This window comes from Caloenas nicobarica, chromosome 2 (assembly GCF_036013445.1).
Source record: "Caloenas nicobarica isolate bCalNic1 chromosome 2, bCalNic1.hap1, whole genome shotgun sequence".
Taxonomy (NCBI): Eukaryota; Metazoa; Chordata; class Aves; order Columbiformes; family Columbidae; genus Caloenas; species Caloenas nicobarica.
The window spans coordinates 71552468-71576869 of NC_088246.1; the positions used below are offsets into that span (position 1 = coordinate 71552468).

General features: G+C 42.1%; 1 protein-coding gene across 3 annotated transcripts in view; it reads right to left on the reverse strand.

The window, feature by feature from the left end:
* The window catches only part of NUP153 (nucleoporin 153), a 46147-nt gene extending 23653 nt beyond the window's left edge, over positions 1-22494 (reverse strand). For 2 of the 3 annotated variants that reach the window (XM_065627210.1, XM_065627208.1), the window contains exons 1-6: positions 22380-22494; positions 6544-6760; positions 3571-3819; positions 2197-2336; positions 1986-2114; positions 48-164 (exon numbers count right to left, since the gene is read on the reverse strand). In XM_065627210.1, coding sequence (XP_065483282.1) covers positions 48-164; positions 1986-2114; positions 2197-2336; positions 3571-3819; positions 6544-6760; positions 22380-22478 — 951 coding nt within the window. In that variant the 5' untranslated portion in view covers positions 22479-22494. The remainder of the gene's footprint in view (positions 1-47; positions 165-1985; positions 2115-2196; positions 2337-3570; positions 3820-6543; positions 6761-22379) is intronic. The other variant, XM_065627209.1, reaches the window with a different exon arrangement.
* Positions 22495-24402: the final 1908 nt, after the last annotated feature.

Sequence of the window (24402 nt, forward strand, 5' to 3'; positions counted from 1 at the left end):
CTTTTCAAACACATGAAATAAAACAGATTAAAAGGAGTGCCATTTACCGCCAAAGGGCTTGACATCTTCTCCAATGACTGCAAGATGCGCCGCGCTGTGGAACTTGTCACACCATAGGATTGCACATTTGCTTGTTTAGCTTTCATTTGTCTTCTTACTGGTGGCTGAAAAATTAGCATTGCAAATGTTACGATGCTTCATTTTGATTTACACATGCATGTATTTTATGCCCTATGGTTATACTGATGGTTCAGCTAATACCCTTGTGATGGCAGAGAAAAATGCACTCCCTGGGCGTTCAAGCCCTGAAGAAGAAAATACACTCTACTGACCTCATTTAAGTGAGGCCCCACACATATTGCACACAGGATAAGAAACAAAAGAACGATTTAAATGTAAAAGGTCCTAAAAGGGAAGATGTTAGGCCTGTAGGGCCTCTGAAGCAGTAATTAGGTAAACAGAACTGAAGCAAAGGCTTGTGCTACAGAAAATACTTTCAGTGACAAAACAGATCTCAGAGTTTCATTATGGTGTAAGCGTACCATCTTAAAACCACGTACACAATCATCATCGGGAATTTCTAGTTTTGCTTCTCTTGTTTCCTCCCTTCCCTCAAGATTACAGTTGACTGCAGATCTTTTAACTCTCTTTAAAAAGATAAAGATCTGATTTGAACCGTAACAGATCTAAACATTACACTGAAAAAGGAAACTGTTGTATCTGCACCACATGACTTTGAATATAATCTTAAAAAACTTCTTTCAGTGTGACTTTTTAAAAAAATTATGTTCAACTCCTCATGTAACCACATCATGCATACCACACTGCCATGTGAAGACAGGAAGCAGATCATACAGCATGTAAAAAACACAAGCGAGACTCGCTGTAATCCACAGCGCGCAGCAACAAGCAAGCTAGTCTCTCCTTTAAAAGCCTAGTATTCTGATTCCTCATTTCAGCATAATCCACATTTATTTTGTAAAATATCTAAACAGCTGACCAAAGAGGGCTCCTAGCTTACAGGAAGTTCTGAGTGTTCTGAAGTTTGATTTAACTCCAAGTCAGAACAAACCACAAGTTTTCAAGGTTTCCCCTACGTCAGGAACTTATGGGTCCCCTTGTTCCATGGTAGAAACAGACTGCCAGAATAGGTTCAGCAAACTTTTATTTCCAGTTCCTTAAATAAAGCTCCTTTTGACTTTTGATTTTTTTTTTTTTTTTTAAATAAAGGTCATTTCTATTTGAACACATTTCAATCAAGCCGGATTTTATTGACTTCCTTTTTAGATTCAACTCTAGCTACTGAGAGTTGTCAGCATTTTTAATTTGCTGGTTCACTTCAGAACACGAAGAACTCTTAGGAGCAAGTAACTTTTCAAGAGCTATCTGAATGATATTAAAATAGAAAGCATTTCACTGTTTATCTTGAGACTGCATTTAGGACTGTGTGCCTCCCTCTAGGTAACAGAAGAGCCAAGGATCAGCACAGTTGCCTCTTAGACACTATTACAGTAAAGAGTGGACCATCTTATACACTATATTCATATCATGAGTGTAGGCATGCTTGCGGACGATCTACAGACAAGTATCAGGCAGGTAGCTTTTGCTACTAAAACCACAAGTTTTCAAAATTATACCATAATTGGTTTTAATTACGTTATTTTCACATAATACAGTCAGAGGTAGATGATGGCAGAAAATCGAATTTTTTTTAAAGACTTGACAACGGAGGAAATCCTGACTACAAACAACTAGCCAGAATCTAAGAAGCTATTGTCATTCTTGTGCATTATGACAATTATTTCTACGTAAACTGTTAAAAAATAATTTAAACACAAATTGTTCTTTTCTACATTTGTAGGCTGAAAGGGCAAAATAGGAACTTCGGCCACATTTTCAGCTCCCTGCTTCCAGCTCTTTTGGCAGTGCTACCCATTCTGTCTTTCAATTACATTTTCCCTCACACCACACTACTATTCTCATACCTGATAAGGAGCAATTCGGGCCTTTGTCTCCCTTGCTGCTGCAGCTGCACCACCATAAGTGGTCTTTCCAGGGTAAAACGGAGAATCCCCCAGCTGGCTTGTCTTAAAGAGAGATGTGTTTCCAAGTGACTACAGAAAGGTATTATGATAAGTGGTTAGGAAAATGGCTACACATTCAAACTGATTAAAATTAAGACTGTGCAGTACTTACAGGAGAAGGAGATCCAAAAGCAGATAAATTGAATGCAGGTTTTTTAGAGCTGGCTGCGTGATGCTGTGAGAAGGAATGAGATCTTTCAGCCTCTGTGGACCAGAGCAGTGGTGCTGAAGTATTTTTTGAAACTGTGATATCTGCCAAAATGAGACATACTGTATGTAAATGCCTTATGCACACAGAGAACTTCAATATTAAAGATCACACTAACTCCAGAGTCCTTTAATACAGAAAAATAAACCTTACAGAATAAAAAAGTCCCCTAACGCTCATTTCTCTAGCATTCTTTACCTTCAGAGTTCTTCAAACAGATCAATTTCACATATGCTACGAAAACCAAGTATCAACTCTGAGCATGAAAACTGCTCACAGAACTGCAAATACATTACCTTTAAGTAATTTTTCAAAAGCCTACACAAAAAGTTAATATTATAGTATGCTTCCAATGCAGAGCCATTTTATTTTCTCTTCTTCCATGGTAAAATAAAAAGGAACGCATAAACCACTGGTGCCTCTATAACGATACGAAGCTTTTCTATGTTGGTAAAGGGTCAGAGGCCAGCACAGGTCAGAATTGTAGAGATTTTGAACCTGAAAAGTTCCCCGAAGGCTGAACTAACAGACTTAACAACATATTTTCCATGTATGTTTTATGGAGACACACCAGAAACTCAGGTTATATTGCTAAAGCCTGGCAACATCTACTCTGAATTGTAAAAATGTGTTCTCCAGAGAACTTGCTAAGCATGCCTCAATTCCTGTTTATATGGAGGACTACCAAAAGCTGCAGACCTGCTGGTTGCCCTTCCTCACTGAGACCACCTATTTTTTTTTTTTTTACTTTAAAATGGTGTGCATTCCTTACAGAATTCAGCAAAATACATGGCAGTACTGACAACTGATACCTTCTACCAAGAAGAACCAGAAGAGAAGCCCCAAACTTGCTCAGGCAGAATAGCTTCTTTATTGACTCCTGGTGGAAACACAGGAGGACATCTTGTGTTTCAATGTGTCACCTTTATTTATTCATATTTAGCCAGCTGTCAGTTAGACATCCTGAGTCGCTCCTTCTTCCAGGCAATCAACCTAGCTGTCAAACTACAGCGAGTCATCTTCTGTTTCTTCTATCCCAGTTCAAGATTTAAAAGATCACCTAGCTAAATGTGTGTTTTTATCAGCACCATCTCTTTGCAATATGGTTATATTAAAAAGGTGACAGGATTCTATACTTCTAAAATACTAAAAATTTAATTCTAACATCCAAAGCTGACATTCACCTACTTTATTTACTAAGGTGATGCGCAATATTAAAAAATGCAAAGTACCTCATGTTACCAAAAAAAACCATTTAGAGAACATGAAAGTTATCACCTTTATCAGATGCTCTAGAGGAGAAGCCACTCGTCGTTGAGATGTTATCATCATCATGCTGAGAGGTAGAATCTTTTATTTCTTTTACAAGAGACAGTCCAGGACTGCTAATGCCAAATGAAGAAGATGTAGAGGGCTGACAGTGTGGTACTGTGGAATCCAACATGGTACAGTTCAAATGGCTCCGATGAAGAGAGGGCCTTGTTAACACATCTGAGAAGTTCAATGCAGATCTACTTGTGGATGGTTCTAAACAAGAACAGGGAGACAATTAGCTTTCCTGTAGGCAAGTTCACAGAAGCCAAAACCTGTTTTCGATCAACAGTCATACTATTGTCAAGTTCTAAGCACAAAAATAGAGAAGCCGAATTTAACTTGTTCCTCACCCAGATAGGGTTTCAATCCAAATGTCTGATTACAACAGCAACACTGCTTGCAATACTAAGTATTAATGTCACATTGAGAAGTAGTTAATTATGAGGTTTTACAACACCAAATTCTGACCCCATGCTCAAGTCTTTCACTATATCGAACATGTATGAATTCCTTCCTCTGACAGATAAAGCTTGCAATAAGCTTTAAAAACTTTGGGATGACATGGCAAGTTACAGACAATGCTGTAGTTTATACAATCTTGTTACAAAGGTGTTAATCTGAATACATAACATGAAACCGTGTATTTGCAGGGGTTTTGGGGGAGTTTTGTTTGTTTTGGCACCAACCTCCACAGTTCTACCACATCAGATCATACTACAGGGAAAAAATAGAATCATAGAATCGTTTAGGTTGGAAAAGACCCTTAAGATCATTGAGTCCAACCATTAACCTAACACTGCCAAGTCCACCATAAAACCATGTCCCTAAGCACCACGTCTATACGTCTTTGAGATGACCCAGCCACTTCCCTGAGCAGCCTTTTCCAGTGCTTGATAACCCTTTCGGCAAAAAAAATTTTCCTAATATCCAGTTGAAACTTGAGGCCATTTCCTCTCATCTTATCACTTGCTACTTGGGAGAAGAGACCAACCCCCTCCATGCTACACCCTCCTTTCAGGTAGTTGCAGACAGCGATCAGGTCTCCCCTCAGCCCCCTTTTCTCCAGGCTAAACAGCCCGAGTTCCCTCAGCTGCTCCTCATCAGACTTGTGCTCCAGACCCCTCACCAGCTTCATTGCCCTTCTCTGAACCCTCTCCAGCACCTCAATGTCTTTCTTGTAGTGAGGAGCCCAAAACTGAACACAGGATTCGAGGTGCAGCCTCACCAGCGCCGAGATAAAACATAATCTCCTATCCACTAACTTTTGAGATTTTTCCACAACGGACAAGTAAGCATCTTGGCCTCAGCGACAAGATGGGTATTTTTTCCTCACGAACCAAATGGTCTGTAAACACTGCCAGTGTCCTGCACGAGGTGGTCTCACAGCTACAACTTGCTAAATAAACAGAAGAGCTATTAATGGATATCTTTCCTGATATCCACCTAGGTCCACAGTCTCTCTCAGGAATTCTGGGAATGAACATGATTTTGAGTCACTATCCTCTTGATATTTGCACTGAAGCTTAAACGAGCTAGTTCAATCTTCATAACACCACAGCCTCAGTAATTAGGTCTCCAAAGCACTGATAGATTTTAAAGCCTGTTTTGTTTGAGATAAAGAGTTATCAGCCTGAAGGCTGGCCAAGAAAAGGAATACAGGCTCTAGCACATTGGTATCTCAGAGCTGATGAAACAGGCTTTCTACAATTGTAATAGTAATAATCATTACAAAATCTTATTCTTAACTATACCGAGAAAGATTGGCCTTCAACATCCACAGACTGCAACGCAAGCTACTAAAGGCTCTAGTGTGTCCATCTGCTCCTGATTTCTTGGAGTCAGAAAGTTTGCCGTGCAGCTGTTCTTACTGAAAGGTCCTTTCACACAGTTCTTCAGGAAAGCCAACATGTGTTCCTCATTCATGAAGACCTTCTCTATTCCTTTATCCAGACTTACTCTCAAGCCACAGATACACAGAAAGCAATAGAACTCCTTACATGGGTGACAAAAATATTTCCTCATTATTTTTCTTTCTTCCAACAACAGAAGCAACTGACTTTCTACACAGATGGTTATGTATATGTGCTTACATAAAGCTTCTATCCTTATTAAAAATTAAGTTCTACAAACCTGCTACTTTAAGAAGAACTCAAATGAGAGTATACGCAAATTTACAGAGGAAAACTACAGAAACAGTTAGTCAGAGGCACCGGATTTAAAACATAGATTAATCTTTCGTATGGCAAAGTAAGGGGTTGCAAACTTCCTTGCCAAGGGTCCAAATAGATTTTCAAAGACCCCATGCTAGCCATGCACACACCTTAATGTTACTGAATATTTTAAAAAAGAATAATGTCATAAACCAAGCTCCCCAGTTCTCTATTAAGCTAACAAGGAACTTTACTAAATTGACTGAAGAAGCCTAAAGGAAAAAAAAAAATCAGGACATGAAAAGGAATTTTCCCCTGGCATTCTAGCATGGGGCCTTTTGTTTTAAGGACAACAAAACAAATTAATGTTTTATTACCTCAGGCAATAAGATAGATTTGCATTCCAGACCTTTTAAAAGGAAAATGTGACCCAGAACAGTTGCAAATAAATATTATCAATGTTTTGCACCTGGCTAGTTAACTATCCGAAGTTAACTGATGACTTCTAAGACCTGTAAGACAACCTCCAGTATGTTTCATAATTATGTTTAGAGTTTAAAGCTAAGACAGTTTCACAAACAGTTGCTGGGCTTTTTTTTGTTTACTTTGGGGTTTTTGGGGGGGGTGGGGGGGGTAAGGGAGGTGGGGAGAGTTGTTCTTGTTCTCTTTTTTAAAAAAAAAAAATTGTCAAAATTGTCCTTCCAGCTTCCTTTAGAAATTTAGATTCAAAACCAGAAATCTGTGAATAAATACAGATGGCCAGAATACTAAATGATTTTTCACATACCTTCTAAATTAATTCTTGCTGATTCAGGCGTGATCCGCCCATCAATCATTATGGTATCTTCATTTGCATAATCATGGTGATAGTTTACTGGATTCTCTTCCTGGTTTGTAGATTCATTTGTATCTACACATTCATCCTCACTTTTATTGAAATACTTCTGTAACCATCCTGGTACAATGCTTTTCACTGATTCTGTCACTCTGCTAATGATTCCCTGCTTGAAAGAAAAAATACTTGGTTAATTACAGAAACACAGTCAACAGCATTTGCTGGGATGAAAGCTTGCACAGACCTTGAAAACAGACATTAAATAGCAAATATTCAGAACAAGAATAAGGTAGAGCGAGTTGATACTTGACATAGGATCTCTAGAACTCTGGGACATGCAGGGCAAAAATTCACCTAAGATTGATTTACTACTAACTCATTAGTTTCTGCACTTCCCAGTGACCTCAGCAATGTTCAAAATTCTGGAATTTCAGCCAAAGTTCACCATAGGCCTGTCAAGTCACAAGGCCATCAGGAAATTGTATTTCTAAATAACTCCTGATGTACATACTTTTTTGAGGACTCCTCCTCTTCACATCCTCACTTGAAAAACCACCAAAACCAGAAGCTCAGCAGCTATCTACAGTGATAGTGAGATGACCGCAATAGCCGAGAAGATCAGTGAACTTAGATATTTCTAAGGTTTCTAATGCTAAACTGCAGTAACAACATGTACTTAAAAAAAACGTTATGCTCTGAACAGTTAGGGTATCCTGAAAGGAATCCTGGAAGAAACACAGCTGTAGTTGAATAACAGATGCTTCACTACAGGACTGTGAAACAGATCAAATTTGATCAAATTTCATTTCATGGTACGTTAAAGTTTTGGATCTCCAAACATTAATATTTTGCAGTTACTGAACACATAAAAGCCATTTCCATGTTGACATTTACCAATTATTTGCAATGCTTACATTCTACATTTACGAAATATTTATTTACCCTTTTGTTTTACGCAGTCACTTGGTTCCCCATCATGCCCTCAAAATTTCAACACACTTTCCTGTCAAATCTCAATTCGCGCAGCAGAACGCTCGCAGCACGGAGCTCCCTCCTCCTTACACTGCCTGCAGCCACAGAACCAGCTGCTAAACTCTGCAAGCTGCAAACAAACGTGACAGCTAACTCAGCAATTTCAACACTTCGAAAACTGAAAAGCAGCAAGAGTTAAACAGATTTTTGTTGAACTCCGTTGTCCGTTGCCAACACACGTATCAAAGGCTCTGCCAAGGTACTTAAAATATTTTTCTGAGCTTAGGAAACAAAATTTTCTAGTCAAAATTATTATTCAGGTGTAGAAAATTGAAAATATTCTTTGAGCATGTAACAGATACAGTCTAGTAATCTATTCTGAAACAAGAGGAACTCTGCTGTATTCAACTTTCTTTAAAAATTTAGCACACGAATTAAAATAGGAGCCCAAATCATTTATTGAAGTCTTTTATACATGCTAATGCAAACACAAACTTACACAATTTATGAACAAATTGGACAACTTTGAATTTGGAGTTAAGAGGGGGCGGGGAAAGAGGAGGAAGGGAAGGTAGGAAACAAAAAGCCTTTTCACAGAAAGTGGTATTAATTTACAATTTGACATTTTTCATAATGATCTCTAATTTCATCTTCTACTTGCGCAAAGACAGAATAAATATGTAGGGAGAGTTTAAACCTGACAGAATACAGCATAATAAACACATCCATCACAATTACTACACTAAGATGCATACAAGTACACCATGGTCAGGATCTTGCTGCTATTCTACATAAATACTAAGCCTTGGCTTTCCAACAAAAACTACTAACTGCATGTAATACCAGAGTTTGCAAACAGTTCGGTGCACAGTATCAGCAATGAAGCATCTCACCTTACCCTATCCCCAGCCACTCTTTCCACCTTTCCCTGTGACACACTCTCCCCCTTTTTTGGGGGCAAGTATTTCGCTGCTATGAATAAAAGTTTATCAGGAACTCACAAGAGTTAAAATTTGCCAAAATGAGCAAATGTTTGGGACACAAACTGCATCCAAGGCAATGCTCTTTCCAAAAAGCTAAACTGAATTCAGTATTGCTAGAGTGTCTCTCCATCAGAGAATAGATATTATTTGCCATAGAACAGGCCTGTATGATTCTCTGGCTGAAGAAATCCCAGGACTGAAAGCTACCTGAGACTCAGGATGGAAGATGTTGTAGGCATCCAGAAAAGAGAACACGCAATCATTAGTTATCCAAGTAAGTAACTGGACAATCTAGCTACACCAATAATTAACCAAGATGACTTTTACCATCTATATCTAAAACCAGAATGGTTTGACCCTTTCTGGCATATGGCAGCCTTGCTGGCATTCTCCACATCATCAGAACTTTACGACTAAGCTGGGTATCACAGAGTAAATTCACAAATCAATCCAGGAGCTGGAACTCGCTCAGTGCAGCCATACTGTAGCAAGTACTAATAGCCTGCTCCATCTGGCTGAGGTACAGTGGAAGACAAGAAGCATAGTTTTACGCTCCAGAATACTGCTGGCTTAGTGACAAAGCAAGGAAAAGCAAAATATATGGAAGTGCACCTCCATTTTCTGACTGCAAAATGAAAATGTTGATTAAAGGCACTGTGAAAGAACTAGGCAGGCATTATAAACAAGCCACCATCACATACAGACCTTGCTAAAAACACCCATACCCCATACCTCCCCCTAGAAATAACACACGCATCTCAGGTACACACATTCACACACACACACACAACAATTTTTTAAAAAATCCTTATGGTATCTCCTACCAGCCCATCACAGCTGAAAACTGATCAATAAAGGACCATGACTGGATTCCTGTCCAAGCCAGGCAGTTAAGGTACAACTGAGCAGCTACACTTTTAAACATGCACACTGCATATTCCTGCTAGGACATTTCTATGCCTTATATCACCTTTAAATCTGGCATTTTAATTTTACTCTAACTTTTAGTTTTCTAACTCTTCAGTTTCAGCACATGGGTTTGAACACCCTTTGTCTCTGCCTACATATGCAAGACAAGCCAGCCCTGCCAGCAGCAGAGCACCCTCCCTCTACTGCTCCTGCACCACCACCTCTGCATTTTGTCCATCCTGGGTTCCCTGGCACTACCATCTCCCCACACAAGCATCATTGATCCTTCTAGAAGGCTGACAGGGATACCACACACCTCACCGATGCAAACACATCTTTAGAGGTGAAATACAGAAGACGCAACACAGGACAATTCTAACATGCTTATTCCTCTAGCAAAATCTGAGCAGACCGCTCAGATCCCAAGCCTCTCGTGTCACAATTTTGTACCAGTCCCTTCCTGAACACCTTCATTCACTACAGCTACACCGAACATGCTACTGCACAAAAACTCTTCCAGTTTCCAGGGCCGAGTTGGGAGCGGAGGCAGTGGTGCTGGCACACGGCTTTAACGCTCATAACTCATTTCTTACAGGTCAGACAGGCACCAGACTTAGTATCGTGGAAGGGCAGAAGATGCCAAAGGGCAATCCTGACTGCGCATAGGAGCGTTTTAGTCAGTGAATGCGTTTTGGTCCTTAACTGACTGACTTCAGCAGTCTGAGAGCTGCTGTCAGTACCCACGGCTGTCAGCTCATCCTAAATGCATTCATACTCTATTCTCATCATAAAATATCAGCAGGAAAGCAGAACAAAACAACAACAAAAAAAAGCCGAAAAGAGCCGTTAGCTTAGGAACAGATATTTATAACGGCTTTTCAAATCCTGTGCATCAACCTGTCTGCAGCTCCGCTCAATATATCCCATGTATACAAACGCCACAGCAACAGTAACGACAGTCACAGTTACTCAAGGCATATTGCTTCAAGATACAACTCTAAGCAAAAGATCTGCAGATAGAAATACTAATAAGTAAACAAACAAGTGTCCTAATTTACTACTTTAAAATATAATCTCTTCAAATGATCTATATAAAGAAAGAAAAAGTCACTAAGTTACGGTCACAGTTTGACATCCAAACTTAAAAGCAGATGATTTCTTGGCCAAAAATATTTATGGAATAGGATGCTTTTCCCGCTCATGTCTTTCACATAGCAATGGAGGAGGAAAGTGCTGGCAAGAGTACTCAGCAATGATGTATTACTGGAAAACATCTATTTTTGTAAATGAGATTATCAGTCTGAAAGGTTTAAGTAAATCCCACTATACAACACAGGACATACTAAAAAAATTATAAAGGTCATACACTACTATGAATTTGTCAAGAGATGCAAAATATGCAACCAGATAAAAGACCTAATTTCCACTTCACTATATGCACACCTTTGAGAGTATCAAGATTTTTTCCTCCAGGCCTCTCAGATTTTTTGCTCCCCATTTCAAGCTTCAAGTTATTAAAACATACAAATAGTAAGTCCTCAAAAAGAAAACACGCACCTAATGGTGAAGTTCACTGAGACAGAGCAGATCAATTTAACCTCTTCCAGCCATCAAAAAGGAATTTTCGTGCTCTCTCCATCCTCCACAGTTACCTCGTGCCAGCTCTGGTGTATCGCGGGATACTCTCCAAACTAGCAGAAGCCATTAATCTGGCAAAAAGTACATGTTTCTCTGCTGGACTAATGAGTTCAACTGGCTCAGTGCACCAGAACTGGCCCAGAGAGAGAGCAAGATCAGGCAGCCAAGACAACAGGAAGAAGAAACAAAACTTCCTCCGTTCTGTGTCCGGACTGCCGCCAAAAAGACCATCCCTTTCTCTTCTTCCACTCACCCTTCCCTGCTGCTGTGCTGGCACATACACGCAGCCAAGTGACAAACTGTATCAGGGCTCTCTCAAACAGATCCAGCCAAAAATCTGTCGATAAGACTGTGGCAGTGAGGACCACCTCTCAGGGGCAGGTCCAGCTCACCCCGTGGCTGCAGGGGTGCTCACGCAGGAATAGAAATGGTAACATGACGTGATTGCCTCTTGCAGTGGCACAGACTCAGACTGGCTTAAACTAACTCTGCTTTTGCTATTCAGCAAGTGGTTTCAGTTTGGACTTAGGACAGCAGAGTTTGATATTTCATTTAGAAAAAAGACAATAAAACTTATGACTTAATATGAACAATATGTTACAGGAATGCAATTAATCATGTAACATTTGAAAAACAACAATTTTAAGCCAAGTGGACTAGGGCAGATTCATTTCTAAAAGTCGTGAAGAAGATATTATGATTCCAGGCACCACTGTATTTCCTTCTTATTGCTTGAAGTGACCGTTATTTTCCTGAGTCCAGTTAGCTTTAGAATAAACACCCCAGGGAAATTCAGGTGCTGTTTTACATTTTGGCACTGGTTGCACACCTTTACCCCATCATTATCACTTCCATCTGAGTGCAAAAAGCCAGGGTATGCTCTGATAGATAAGTCAGTGTCTACCCCACTAGGTTAAATCCTTGTGATGCTGAATGGTTTTCTCTCCAGCTTTGTTCACAGTGACGTTAGAAAAGAGAGCATGAAGTACAAGGTATGTTTCTTCCTTCCTTGTACGAAGTGCTAAATTAGGCGCTAGTTAATCCTCAGCAGTGATCACTGATTGGTGCTGTAAATTGCAGAGCATACATTCAGCCTTACACTTGGAGACAGAAATCTATCAGTATCAAAACCAAGCAGTGTAAGATTAGGGAGACTTTCACTTACAACTTTGCAGGCAGTTTTAAAGGAGTCCATTCTTAATCTAAGAAGGGACTCTAAGTACCGTAAATATTTATTTTTATTGAAAGACTTATGCAGTATGCCTGCAGCTAAGTTTCATAAACAGTATGTAGAACTACATTAACTGAAATGCTGCCCAGACTCTTCTTCTTTTCCAGTAAGGGAAACCTTTAGTCTAAACTGATCATTTTTACTTAACAAGTACAATGATAGCTAAACCTACATGGCATCAGGATGAAAAACTCTGACATAACCTCACAGACAAGAAGTTTAAAGTTTTCAAAATTAGAATGATCAAGAAATACATTTCCCATAGCAACAGATGGTCTTTACAAGACCATTAGTACAACTTACCAGATTTACCAGAGTATGATAACACACGTTTTATATTTAGGATTTAAATATACAGTTTAGGCACAAAATTGTCTATTGTATTTATAGGTGTTCTCTATATAGTAAGACCCAATTCATTACAGTATTTCAACCTCACCAAACATAACTGATAATAGAAACGCCAAACTCTTCCTCTTTCCCGCATTTACGGTAAATAAGTTTATGCATACAAAGGCTTTCAAGGCATCAAACCCCATAGTACAGTTTTTCTATCTCCTGTAATATACTAGACTTCCAGCAACTAATTAAACATTTTCAGAGCCACTTTGCCTAAAACCACTCACAAACATGGTATCACAGGCTAATGTTCAGCACGTAATAGTGAGTACACGTTATGTATGTAAAACACAAGCAAGGGCAGGCCAAATTCTTCAGCAACTCCTGAAATAATGTCAAAATAACATTCAAGGGCAATACACAGCTTGCTGATGTCCATCCCCCTGTTGAGTGCAGACAAGGCTTTTTAGATAACTTAAGCATATCTCACAAAATGAAGTACTTACTGCTACAAAATTTCACTCCTGCCATTTTAGAGTGGGACTTGAAAGTAAATCAGTCTTCAAACAAGAAGACCATCATTAAATTTTTAAGTTAAATGTGGCGTTAAAAGATAGCGAAGTACTCTCATGCTCCCTCTGAAATACCTTTCCTATCCATGCCGATCTACAAACTGACCTGGCAATACAATGTGCTAATGGTTTTGCAAAATGTAATACGTCAATCCTGTTGCACATTCAGTATGCCATCTTATTCAAAACATTGACCATGTAAGTTAAAATGAAGAAAACCAAAGAACCATCATTAGTTACCTTCTGTGATCACCTGATATTTTAGCAGAACTCAAACCCTTCCTAACTCTTAAGTATTGTACACAGGCATTGCCTAGCATATAAAAGTTAAGCCTCACAAAATCTAAATTGGCAGAACCCACCATTACTTTAAATAGGACACATTTAACCCTGCTGCATATACTTCTTGACTAGATTTAAAAATTTAAGAACTAGTGCCTAGGAAAAACTAAAACACTGACCCTTGGGCATCGCTGCTTTAGCCAAAGCAGTAGCTATGGTTATATTCTTTGAACATTTGAAGGTAGGATTCTGAAACTGTAAAGCCAAGGTAGGCTCACCTCCGCTGCAGGGCAGTAATCTTTGGTCATAAGGGGCAGCAATGTCTTTTTTCATCACAACTCATCTGACAGAAGCAAGAGCATCTCACAAACACGTAACCAGTACCTCCAAACACTGTTCTCTTACCAGTAACATGAAAAATCGCCATTGCACATACAGATTTTTTTTAGCGCTTATAAGCAATAGCATCTACAAGTCTGTATATATTCTACAACTCTTTAAATTTAATAATAAATACTGAGGACTGACACTAGAAGAGTTGCACTATTACAGCTCATTTTAACACGTGTCTAGTTGCAGCACAGTAATTCCTTAATACAGCTACATTTAAACCATTTTAAACCTTGTTTACATATGCTTAGCTTGGGGTGACTTAAACTACAAATGTACCTATATTACAGGCTTGCACATACTACTATAGTTTTTCCTCATCAATTTAATATTTTGTTACTGTAAATCTTTCAGTGTCTTACTAGATCTGTAATCCAGTCCCAAAGAAAATGCCAGTTGAACAGTTTAACTCTTCAGCTTGGTTTACTTTAGTCTTGGAGGTCACCAGACCTTGAGCTCTAACAGGGGAAGGAGTCGTGAGACACACCTGCTTCCAAAAAAGCAGATGATTCAAAATACAATCATAACTAAAACCAAAGTCAGCCAGCTTTCCAGGACACTCTCATACAACTCTTTCCAACACCAGAGCAATGGAAACAATAATAAATATGGAGAAATAAAATCTTCTACTGGCACAGGTATTCATAAAGCTGGCATGTGCTAAAACCGTAGGTGTAAGATTTCAGTGCATGTTGGTGTGCAGGTGTTGGCATATACAATTTTCCCCAGCAAAGGTGAATGGAAGGATGAACATATGCTTTCTTAAAAAACATGGTGGTCACAATCAAGCCAAACACATGCAAAGGCACTGTAATTAAATGCAACATGCAATTATGAGATGAGCTATAGAAACTCAAAGGGAACTCATCCCTCAGAACTATTAGTACTGCTGCCCCAACACAGAAGCTTTAGTGCTATCACATTTCTTAGACAAAGGGGAGAAAAAAATATTTAAAGTCTTTTCTTGTCAAAAGAAGGGGAATGCGTTTGTGAACTCTCCAACAAAAACAAAGAAAAGCAAATCTCATAGTTAAGAGAAGATCTTTTAATTGGTTTTGTACAGTAATCTAGGATACCACAATGACAAATACTGCATCAGCAAATTGCAAAAGTACTTATGCTTCAGGCAAAGTTAAACAAGCTAGTTCATACTTGCCTTCACTCCATTTTAAGATGGTCCAACTGACTTGGCTTCAAAAGTTTAGAGTACTTACGCTGTCCCTTCCACCAACAAGGTTAGGGGTATAACAATCTCTCACCAGATGTGGTGATAAGTAGCCGCAAATAACACTACCTTCAAGTGGCTCAACTGTTAGCGAAATTAACATCTCTCTGGCTTAAATGGTGCATTTAAATTGTACCTTCAACTAGGCAGCTGTAACAGGCAGACAAGACCTGTAGTGTCTAGGCATGAGGAGAAAGCAAGTCAAGACTTTTATGCAGCACTATAAACAAAAATAAAATAAAATATGGAATATAGTGGCAAGAAGGGAAGATATCTGGTACAAGAGATCTGTACAAGTGAAAATAAGAAATATGTCCAAATTTAGGGCAATTGTTCATGAAATTGCATAGATAAATAATTTAATACCCTAACAAGTAATAAAAAACCTGCCTAACGGCTAGAATTCTTCATTAGAAAAATATTCTGGGCACTTAGTAATTCTTCAGCATTGAGGACTTATACTGTATGTTACAAAAAGCACAGAGTAGTTTTCATTATATTGTCTTAGTAGTACATACCAAGAAACATATACTGAGGAAGATCTCCTCCCTCTTTTCCCATGACTGTTTAAGTATCACTATTCAACATATCATAGATGTACAATAGCTACACAATACTGGGTTGATTACACTTAATATTAAAAAGCAAAAAACCCACGGAGTTTTTGAAATTTAACGGCAGAAAATTTGAAAAGTGTATCACATGACTTACCACTAAAATCCAGAAGACAAAAAAAATCTGGAAAACAGCAATCCTAGAGAAAAGCCTCTTAGCTATTCTGTTCTTGAGGGCAACCTTGCAATTTTCTCTAGATAAAATGCAACAGTGAGATGGAGGCATTATTGCTCCCCTCAAAGAGCATCATAGCTCTGAAGACAGAATTAGAGGACGGATCAACAAAAGGATTACCAACCCAGAGTAACACTGACAATTATGCTGAAGCCACATGCCTGTGTGTGCTCTGTGGTCCAACAGCAGCAATGACAGAACTGCGCACACACAGATGCTGTAGGGCACCCCAGAGGTCACCTCCTCCAACCTCCTGCTCAGAGAAGGGCCAAGAACAGCAGGTTGCCCGCAGCTGTGTCCATCTGGGTTTTGAGCATCTCCAGGGACCAAGACCTCTCTAGGCAGTTCTTCCAACACGTTGGCTATCCTTATAGTTAGAAGATTTTCCTAATATGAAATCAGAACTTCTCATTTTGCAACTTGAGTCCATTGTCTCTTTTCCTGTTGCTATGAACTTCCTAGAAGAGCCTCGCTCCACCTTCTCTACACTCTCGTCAGGCATTTGCTCTTCTTAAGCCGAACACACCCAGCTCTCATCGATGTGCCTCAGCCCCCTAATCACTTTGGTGGCCCTCGACATCTTTTTTTTTTTTGTACCGGAGAGGCCAAAATTGGACACAACACTCCAGATGCAGTCCCAGAAGTGCTGAAAAACCACCTCCCTCAACATCCTTCCCACATTCTTACTAATATCGCCAAGAATGCAGTTGGCCCTGTTCACCTCAAGGGCATGCTGCTGATTCAAGGTTCAACTTGCTGTCCAGCAGGTAGGTGGGGTTGTTTTGTCCCAGATGAAGTACTTGGCATTTGCCTTTATCAAACCTCATGAGGTTCCTGGCAGCCCACTTCTGTTGAGATCCCTCAATGGCAGCCCTGTCCTTCATCATACAATAGGGCTGACGTTCCCCCAGGTTTGGTATCATCTGGGAACCTGTTGAGGATGCATGACATTCCTTCATCCCAGGTTGTTAATAAAGACGTGTAACAGTGTCAGCCCCAATATCAACCCCTGAGAGCCTCTATTAGCAGTCAGCTGTCACTGGAACCTTGTACTGCTGATCACCACCCTTTGAGGCCAATGGTCCCGCTAATTTTCCAGCTGCTTTACAGTCCACCTGACAAATCCGTATTTCACCAGCTGGACTACAGAGACAACATGGGAGACCATGCTGAGGGCTTTGCTAAAGTCCAGGTAAACAACATCCACTGCTTGCCCCATGTCCACTAAGCCAGCCATGCCACTGCATTACGAATTTCTTACACGATGATATGGCAGCCTGTACCTACACTAATCCGAAATAGCTCTGCTCAAACTTTTTTATGCAAGCAGAAGTTCTGAACTCAGTCCCCTTGCAGTCCTTAGAATCAGCAGCAGCGCAGTTCCTCCACAGCAGGGGAGCAAGAACCGGTTCTAATTACTGACTGGAGGAATAAATAACTCAGAGGAAGTGATGTGCTGCCAGCAACCAAATGCAATTTGCAGTGTCCCAGCTAACACAGTCAATTATTTCATCTGCTTTTTTCTTCTCCTAAGATACTGCTCACTAATATTGTTTTTCTCCAATACTTCACAGTCTCCAAGGCTGTCATGACAACACTTCGAAAGACAAAACCCCAAATATTAATAAAATGCTATAGCAATCATCGTCTACAATTTCTTGTACCACTGACAGCACTGTTAGCCTAAATGAGAGAAAACTGTCAATATCTCAGTTTAAAAAGTTCTTCCCAACTAGGATACATTTTTGTTTACGGTAGCAGTAGAAAGCCAAGTACCACATTTAAACATCTGGTTTGCTAATACAATTTGATATTGTTGGGACAGAGACAAAAGCTGTGATGTTAACTACTAGACCATTCTTTTAAAACAAATCTTTAAATACACATTAAACATTTCTTCAAATCTATTCGTTTTAGCTCAACGTGCTAACCTACTACTGAACCAAAACAAGCAGAGAGAAGCATACCAATATAAATACAACCACCTAAGCATGCTTCAAGGTGCAATCCTATCGATAGGACTTAAACCAACACAATTCTACTTGTGGAAGTCCCTATAAACATTCTTAATAAAGATTTTTAAAATTAATATTTTCCTGCTTCAGGTTCATGAAACATTACCTAGTATACATCACTCAATATGATAGCCTAGGAACTCTTTAGCATGAGTTTCAAAATTTCCTCCCAAAATAAACCAGGTAGTTTATAAGATTCCTTCTGCCTGCTGTCACCATCCACCAAGAAAATCTCATGCATACATCAAACAATAATTTACAATTGGTCTACCTTCAAGACAGTAGCAGGTGATAATGGAATCATTTAGACATTACTGCATGTAGTTTAAGTTCCCAATCCTGTACCTATTCCGTTTGGGAAGAAGGTTACATTATGTCTCAAGTGACTTTGTGAAACTCACTCATCCAGAGAGGTTTTCATGACCAGGACCAGTGAATGTGCCTTTCAGTGGCCTTCTGGTCCCCTCTTTCAAGTAATATCCTAACTACACCAGTACAGGACCAACTAAAGGCACGCTGAAGCTTATGCTGGTTTCATCAAGGAAAACATCCTTGGACTGTTCTCTTGTATATCAGTGTGGCACATCTACATGTTCCTGCTCCGGCAGGGGGATTGGACTAGATGATCTTTCGAGGTCCCTTCTAATCCCTAACATTCTGTGATTCTGTGATCTACATTATAAATATGCACTGGCACGTACACACATAAGAAAAAACAAAAACGTATCACTCCCCAGCAAAATTTTCAATCTACAAATATTATCTCTAGTATCAAACAGCTCTAAGCTGAAGCTTAACATAAACATACGGGTTTATGGGAAGGTTATAAAGCCTTTTCAGATAATTGTTCTTTCGCATGCTTCAATCTGCTTCCATGAAAGCCCAGGAGAGCCAAAGTTCTCTACACTTTCATTTGATTAACTATCAAATAAAAAAATAACCAAAAAAGTTATTTGAGTCTCTTCTCCTATAAGTCACATCTCGAATCTTTGAAATGTGTATGTTACCTGGATAAGAATGGCACTGTTCCAGGCTAAACCAGTGCACACACACAAAAGTGCAAAACTAAACGTAAAATTAATAGGAACATACAGATACTATACTAGAAGCTGTGTAATAAGTCAACAATGTAAACACTCATCCCATTAACACATCCACACTAGTAATTCCAATCATCAGTCTACCTAAATGGCTCAGACAAACGAACATTTAGAAGCACTGAGGCCACATCCAGAAGATGAAACCCAGATGTTGGACGCAACAGCTCCCTCACATGTGCTTAGCTCTCAAAGAAGCCATAATTTTAACCCAAGTGCCTAAGCTTCTTACACGGTACAGAAGGAGGCTGGGTATTTCAGCATGAGACGGCTGAGTAAACAGGTAGCACGCTAAGCACAGTGTAATCTAAAGTCAATGCATTCAGTGTGGACCTGTCAGCATTTAGCCACCAGGAAGGCACAGTCAATGGGGAGGGACGACTCAGTTCTACTCCCAGAACGCCCAACACAGAGACACAAAAAGGCTCTCCTCTTTCCGAGATGTGATTCCCACCCCACAAACCTTCGCAGTGGGCAAGTCTACACCATCTTTACTCAGCAGTGCCGCTGCTTTTTGTTTGTTTAATAATATAGCTGCTGACAGTGTACTTTTTGTAAGGCTGGATGGTAGCTCAGAAGGGAAAATCTCGCAGTTTAGTTCCTTCACTAGTAGGGGAATCTGTGCCCATTATCTGCAACCTCCAGGAGAATACACAAGCTGCAAGTCAGAACCCTTTCTTTCAGGCAGCATCTGTTCACTGCTCCTATTTGAGTCTGGTTTAAAAAAAAAAAAAAAAACAAACAAAAAAAGCCACAACAAAAAACAAACAAACCACACACACAAACATAATGAAGCATGGCTCTAAAGTTTAATGATGAGGCACCTTCGGAGAAAAGGCCAGGAAGTATTAGGCTTTGCGTGTTTGCTCCAAGGAACATCTAACATAAAAGAAATTAACTTCTGAAATCAAGGATCAGAGCCTGCACGTCTCCAGTCTTAGAAGGCAACATCTTCTTATATATCCTCCTTCTGGCTCAGTGAATCATGCATTCTTTTTCTGGATAGTAACACAGCTTCAGCCAGGAGAACTGAAGACAACACACGGCTTAGCAACTGGGATATTCACCCGGAAAGTGGAAGATGTAGGTTGATCCCTCCAGGCAAAAAGGGAATCTGAAGCAGGGTCTACCACATTCTGAACAAATGCTTTAGCTAATAGTCATTAAAAAGCAGCAGCAGCACATCCTCTTCCAACTGTCTTCTAAAGCTGTCGCTGTACTTTATAGAAGACTGACTCTGCAGCACACGGTGGGCGTGACCGGAGAATTCTCACCTGACTGAACTCACCAGGAGACTATGGCAAAATAACAACATCCAGAAAGCAGAAAATCATGAGCCAGGCATCATGCTAATCATCTCTCATTTAAGTAAAAAAAAAAAAAATCAGATATCCTAGGAACTTTAAAGCTATCAGTTACACTGCATACAGTACTTAGGCACCTTCGGAGCTCAATGATATGGGACGGAGGGTTTCCAGGACCACAGTTTCGACTGCAAGCACCAAGAACAGTTCTGTTAAAGTATTTCTATGAACCTCCTTATTGATAATAGTTAGGGGAGAGGGGAAGGAGAATCAGGAGGTATAACCTCACGTCAAGATTGCATTGGGCACTTTCATGTCTTCCCAAACTCATTACTGAGCAGCAATTAACACTAAACCACAGAATACTTCTGCAGAGTGGATATCATATTGAAAACAGGAACACTTGTCAATTAATTCCAGTTTAAGCTCGCTCGCTCATCTTTTTATGTAATGCAAGTTAGCGAGCTGCATAGGGTTAAAAAGCTACCCATTATAACAAATGCACATCTGACATCTATCAGTTTGCCTATTTAATCATTACAATTTTTTCCCCACTATATTAATTTCCCCAATATGTTAATTTGAACTATGCATTTGCAGCATCCATTCTCTGGGCAGAATCCCACAGATATCCCCAAGCACGTGTTTGCTTTGGCACATTGTTTAAATAAACCTACTGGAAAACACACAGAGATAGCAGACAATAGAAGAGTCAGAAAACCATCTACACTTACTTTAAATTCCTCTGTAAGCTTTATCACGTATCTATGTAGTAGTCAACACATGCAAGATATGGCAATTTCAACATTATCATTGAGAGAGGAGCTTTCAGTAATTGCCCTGTAAGTGCAGCGATCCTTTGTACTACAGGTCACCATCCTAGCTTTACAAGGACAACACTGCTGATCAGTAGACTATATAAAAGACTACGTATATTACTTCCCGAACAATAAAAACTAATTGAGCAACAACTCGTGCATAACACATCCTCAATTTGGCATATAATATTCAATCCCTTAACTTATGTTACTGATTAAATAATGTAAAGGTTTTGGTCGAACAGGCAACTTCAGGTTCAAAAATACACGTGGGAAGGCATTTCCAGAGCACTGTCTCTGAGCGTCTTGAAATTTCTTAGTTAAACAGCAATTGGGAAGGATGTCTGTTTCTCCCCCCTCTAGCCACTCCGAATGGCGTGAGATTTTTGTGTTGCAACTTACAAACTGGGGGTTTTTTTGTTATCCATCTACTCTGCCCTACAATACCAAGAAGACCAAATGCCTTATGAATTACATTTCACTTGCACTGCATCAGCACATTTAGGCACGGGCAAGTGACTGAAGAAACTACCAGATGCAGACCTCACGGTTCTGCATGCAGCATCCTACCAGGGGAAAAAAAAAAAAAAAACAAAAACAAACAGAAATCGAAGATGCCGAACTGAATAGCACCCTCACAAACTCGTTCGCAATTTGAAACTTGTCAAGAGAGGCAAATACTAGAAAGGATGGTAACCCTGCATCAATTTAAACAGGGGAGCTCGCTCTGAGACGGGTGCATGCAAACAGCAAGCACAGACGGTTCTTTCTGGTGCTCGCCCCGGAGTCCTTAAGGAATCGGACGGCCCGGAGACAAAACGATCGCTCCGCACAGGGGGAGCCAGCCCACCCCGGCCGCATGGCGGGGGAAGGAGCACCTACCCCTTCCAGCCGCCTCCTCCTCCCAAGGAGCGCGAGCATCCCCCCCGGCCCAGCGGGAGACAAAAGGGAGGTGAGGATCCCCCCCCCCGCCCCCGCGGGCCGGGGCGACCGCCCCAACTCCCACAATCCCCGCGGCCCCGGCGGGAAACCCTTCCCCAGCCGCCGCCCCCCCGGGGCCGCTCCGCCGGGAAACCCCGGCCCGCAGCCTCGCACGTGGGGAGGGGGAGCGAAGGGGCGGGGCCGCCTCCCGCCGCTGATGGGGCGCCAAGGGAATGAGGGGGGCACGGGGGAAGGGGCCTCCCTCCCGCCCCGGGTGACCCGCAGCCTCCCGCCGCGCCTCACCTGCTTGCTCCTGGCATAGGGCGGCTTCGCAGCGCCCAGGTGGTACCGGCGGGTCCGGATCTTGCCGCCGCCGACCCCGCCGCCGCCACCCGAGGCCATGATGGGATCCGGCCCCTGCGCCGTCCCCCCCTCTCCCCACCGCTGCTCCGGCCCCGCCGCGCGCGCGCCGCGCCCGGCCCCCGCCGGCCGCCTCGTGCGGCCGCGCTCCTCCGCCGCGGCCCAGCCGCGCTCGCCTCGCTGCGCTGTCACCGTCTCCACAGGGACGCGCCCGGCCCGGCCTGCCCTGCCCCGGCCCGGCCTCCTGCGCCGCTCCCGCCCGCCACGCGCGGCGCGGCCTGGCGCGGGGACTCCGCGGCCTGCCCCTCCCCGCCGCGCCAAACCCCGCGCGCGTTCGCCCGGCCCGTTCTCTCTCACGGGCGGGAGCGCGCGCGCGCCACGGCGCGCGCCGCCTCGAACGTTCCTCTGCGCTCCCGCGCGCGCCCTCCGGCTCGCTCTCTCGCGCGCGTTCCCCCGGCGCCGGGCGGCCCCGCGCTGCCCGCTCGCTCGCGGCCGAGCCGCTGCACCCCTCCCCCTCTCCGGCCGACCAACCACACAGCGCCCGCCCGGGCGGGGCTGCGTCACTGCGCCGCGCGGGCTGCGTCACACGAGCGGGACCGCCCGGCAGCCCTCGCGCGCTTGGGCACCGCCCGCCCGAAGGAAACGGGCGGGGCCGGGCGCGAGCCGCGGCGCGACCGCGTCCTCGAACTCCCGCGGGCAGGGCCGGCTGCGCGGGAAAAGGCCTCGCGGAGCTGCCGGGACCCGCGAGGGGAAGCGGGAAAAATTCCACCCCCGGGCCGCAAGCCAAGGCTGGGAGCGAAGGTTCGTCACGGGGGTAGGCCGCGCCGGGGTGAGCCCCGAAACTGGCGCCGGCGGCTCCTCCGTCTTCTCCCCTCTTTCCGCGGCGCTCCGCCTGACCTGGCGGTGTGACCTCCCAGGGGACACAACTCACCGTAACCATAGCTTCCCCAAGGGACGGGGCTTTCCCCGCTCCCTGCCGGGGAGCCGGCGAGGGGCAGCGTCCGGAAGGCGCCAGGGAAGCAGGGGGAGGTAGGCGGCATGACCTCGGGATGCCACTGGAAAATTATTGGGTTTGCGTAAGCAATAGAAATGACAACCTGCAGGTTTATTGTCGCTCATTTTGGCAGATAGAAGCAGGTGGGAAAAAGTTGCAACATAGCTGCTTCTTTCTCCTTAGTAGAGGAAGAATGCATTTCTCTTAAAAAATCTAAACATGTAAAATATTTATTTTGATTTTTTAAAAATTCTACTAAAAGTAAAGTTGAGAAGAATCTATGGCTCTAGATCAGTATAAATGTAGGAGTTACACAGTCCTAAAATTACATTCGTCCCTTTGAAGGCAACTGCGAGGCTGATGTGGCCCCCGGTGAAAATGAGTTTGACATCCCTGCTCTAGATCTTACTTAGAGCATTGATCTGCCCTGAGAATGGAGCAGAAAATTACAAACACCTTCCCTATTTAGAAGACAATAAAAGTGTTCACCCTAGAAAAAACAATGTACTAGAAAAAATACTGTCAGGTAATGAGACACAGGTACTTAACAGTGAAATGCAGAGCTGTTGTATAGTTCACACTCCTTCCATCAAAGAGTGTCACAGCAGAAATACGAAGAAAAAGTGTATTAAGCTCTGGGGCTTAGGAGAACTCAAACCAGTTGGTGAAGAAACACAAATGAGCAGCAACAGCAGAGAAGGACGTGCTTTTGGAAGGAACATTACTGGGGAGTTTTGCCCTGCAAAGTCTTTGCTGCTTCTTTCATACTGGCTTTTTCTAACCTTACTGGTATCTTCACAGCTCTCCTACATGACTTGTTCCTTCTCCATTTCTTAGTACTGCTGTCATGGTTGTCTACAGGAGACAACAATTTTCAAAATCCCAGGAGAGTGGAATTACTTTGCAGATACTTCCACCCACGAATTCCATGTTCAGAACTCCTCAGTCTCTTCCCCTCCTATCATACCACTG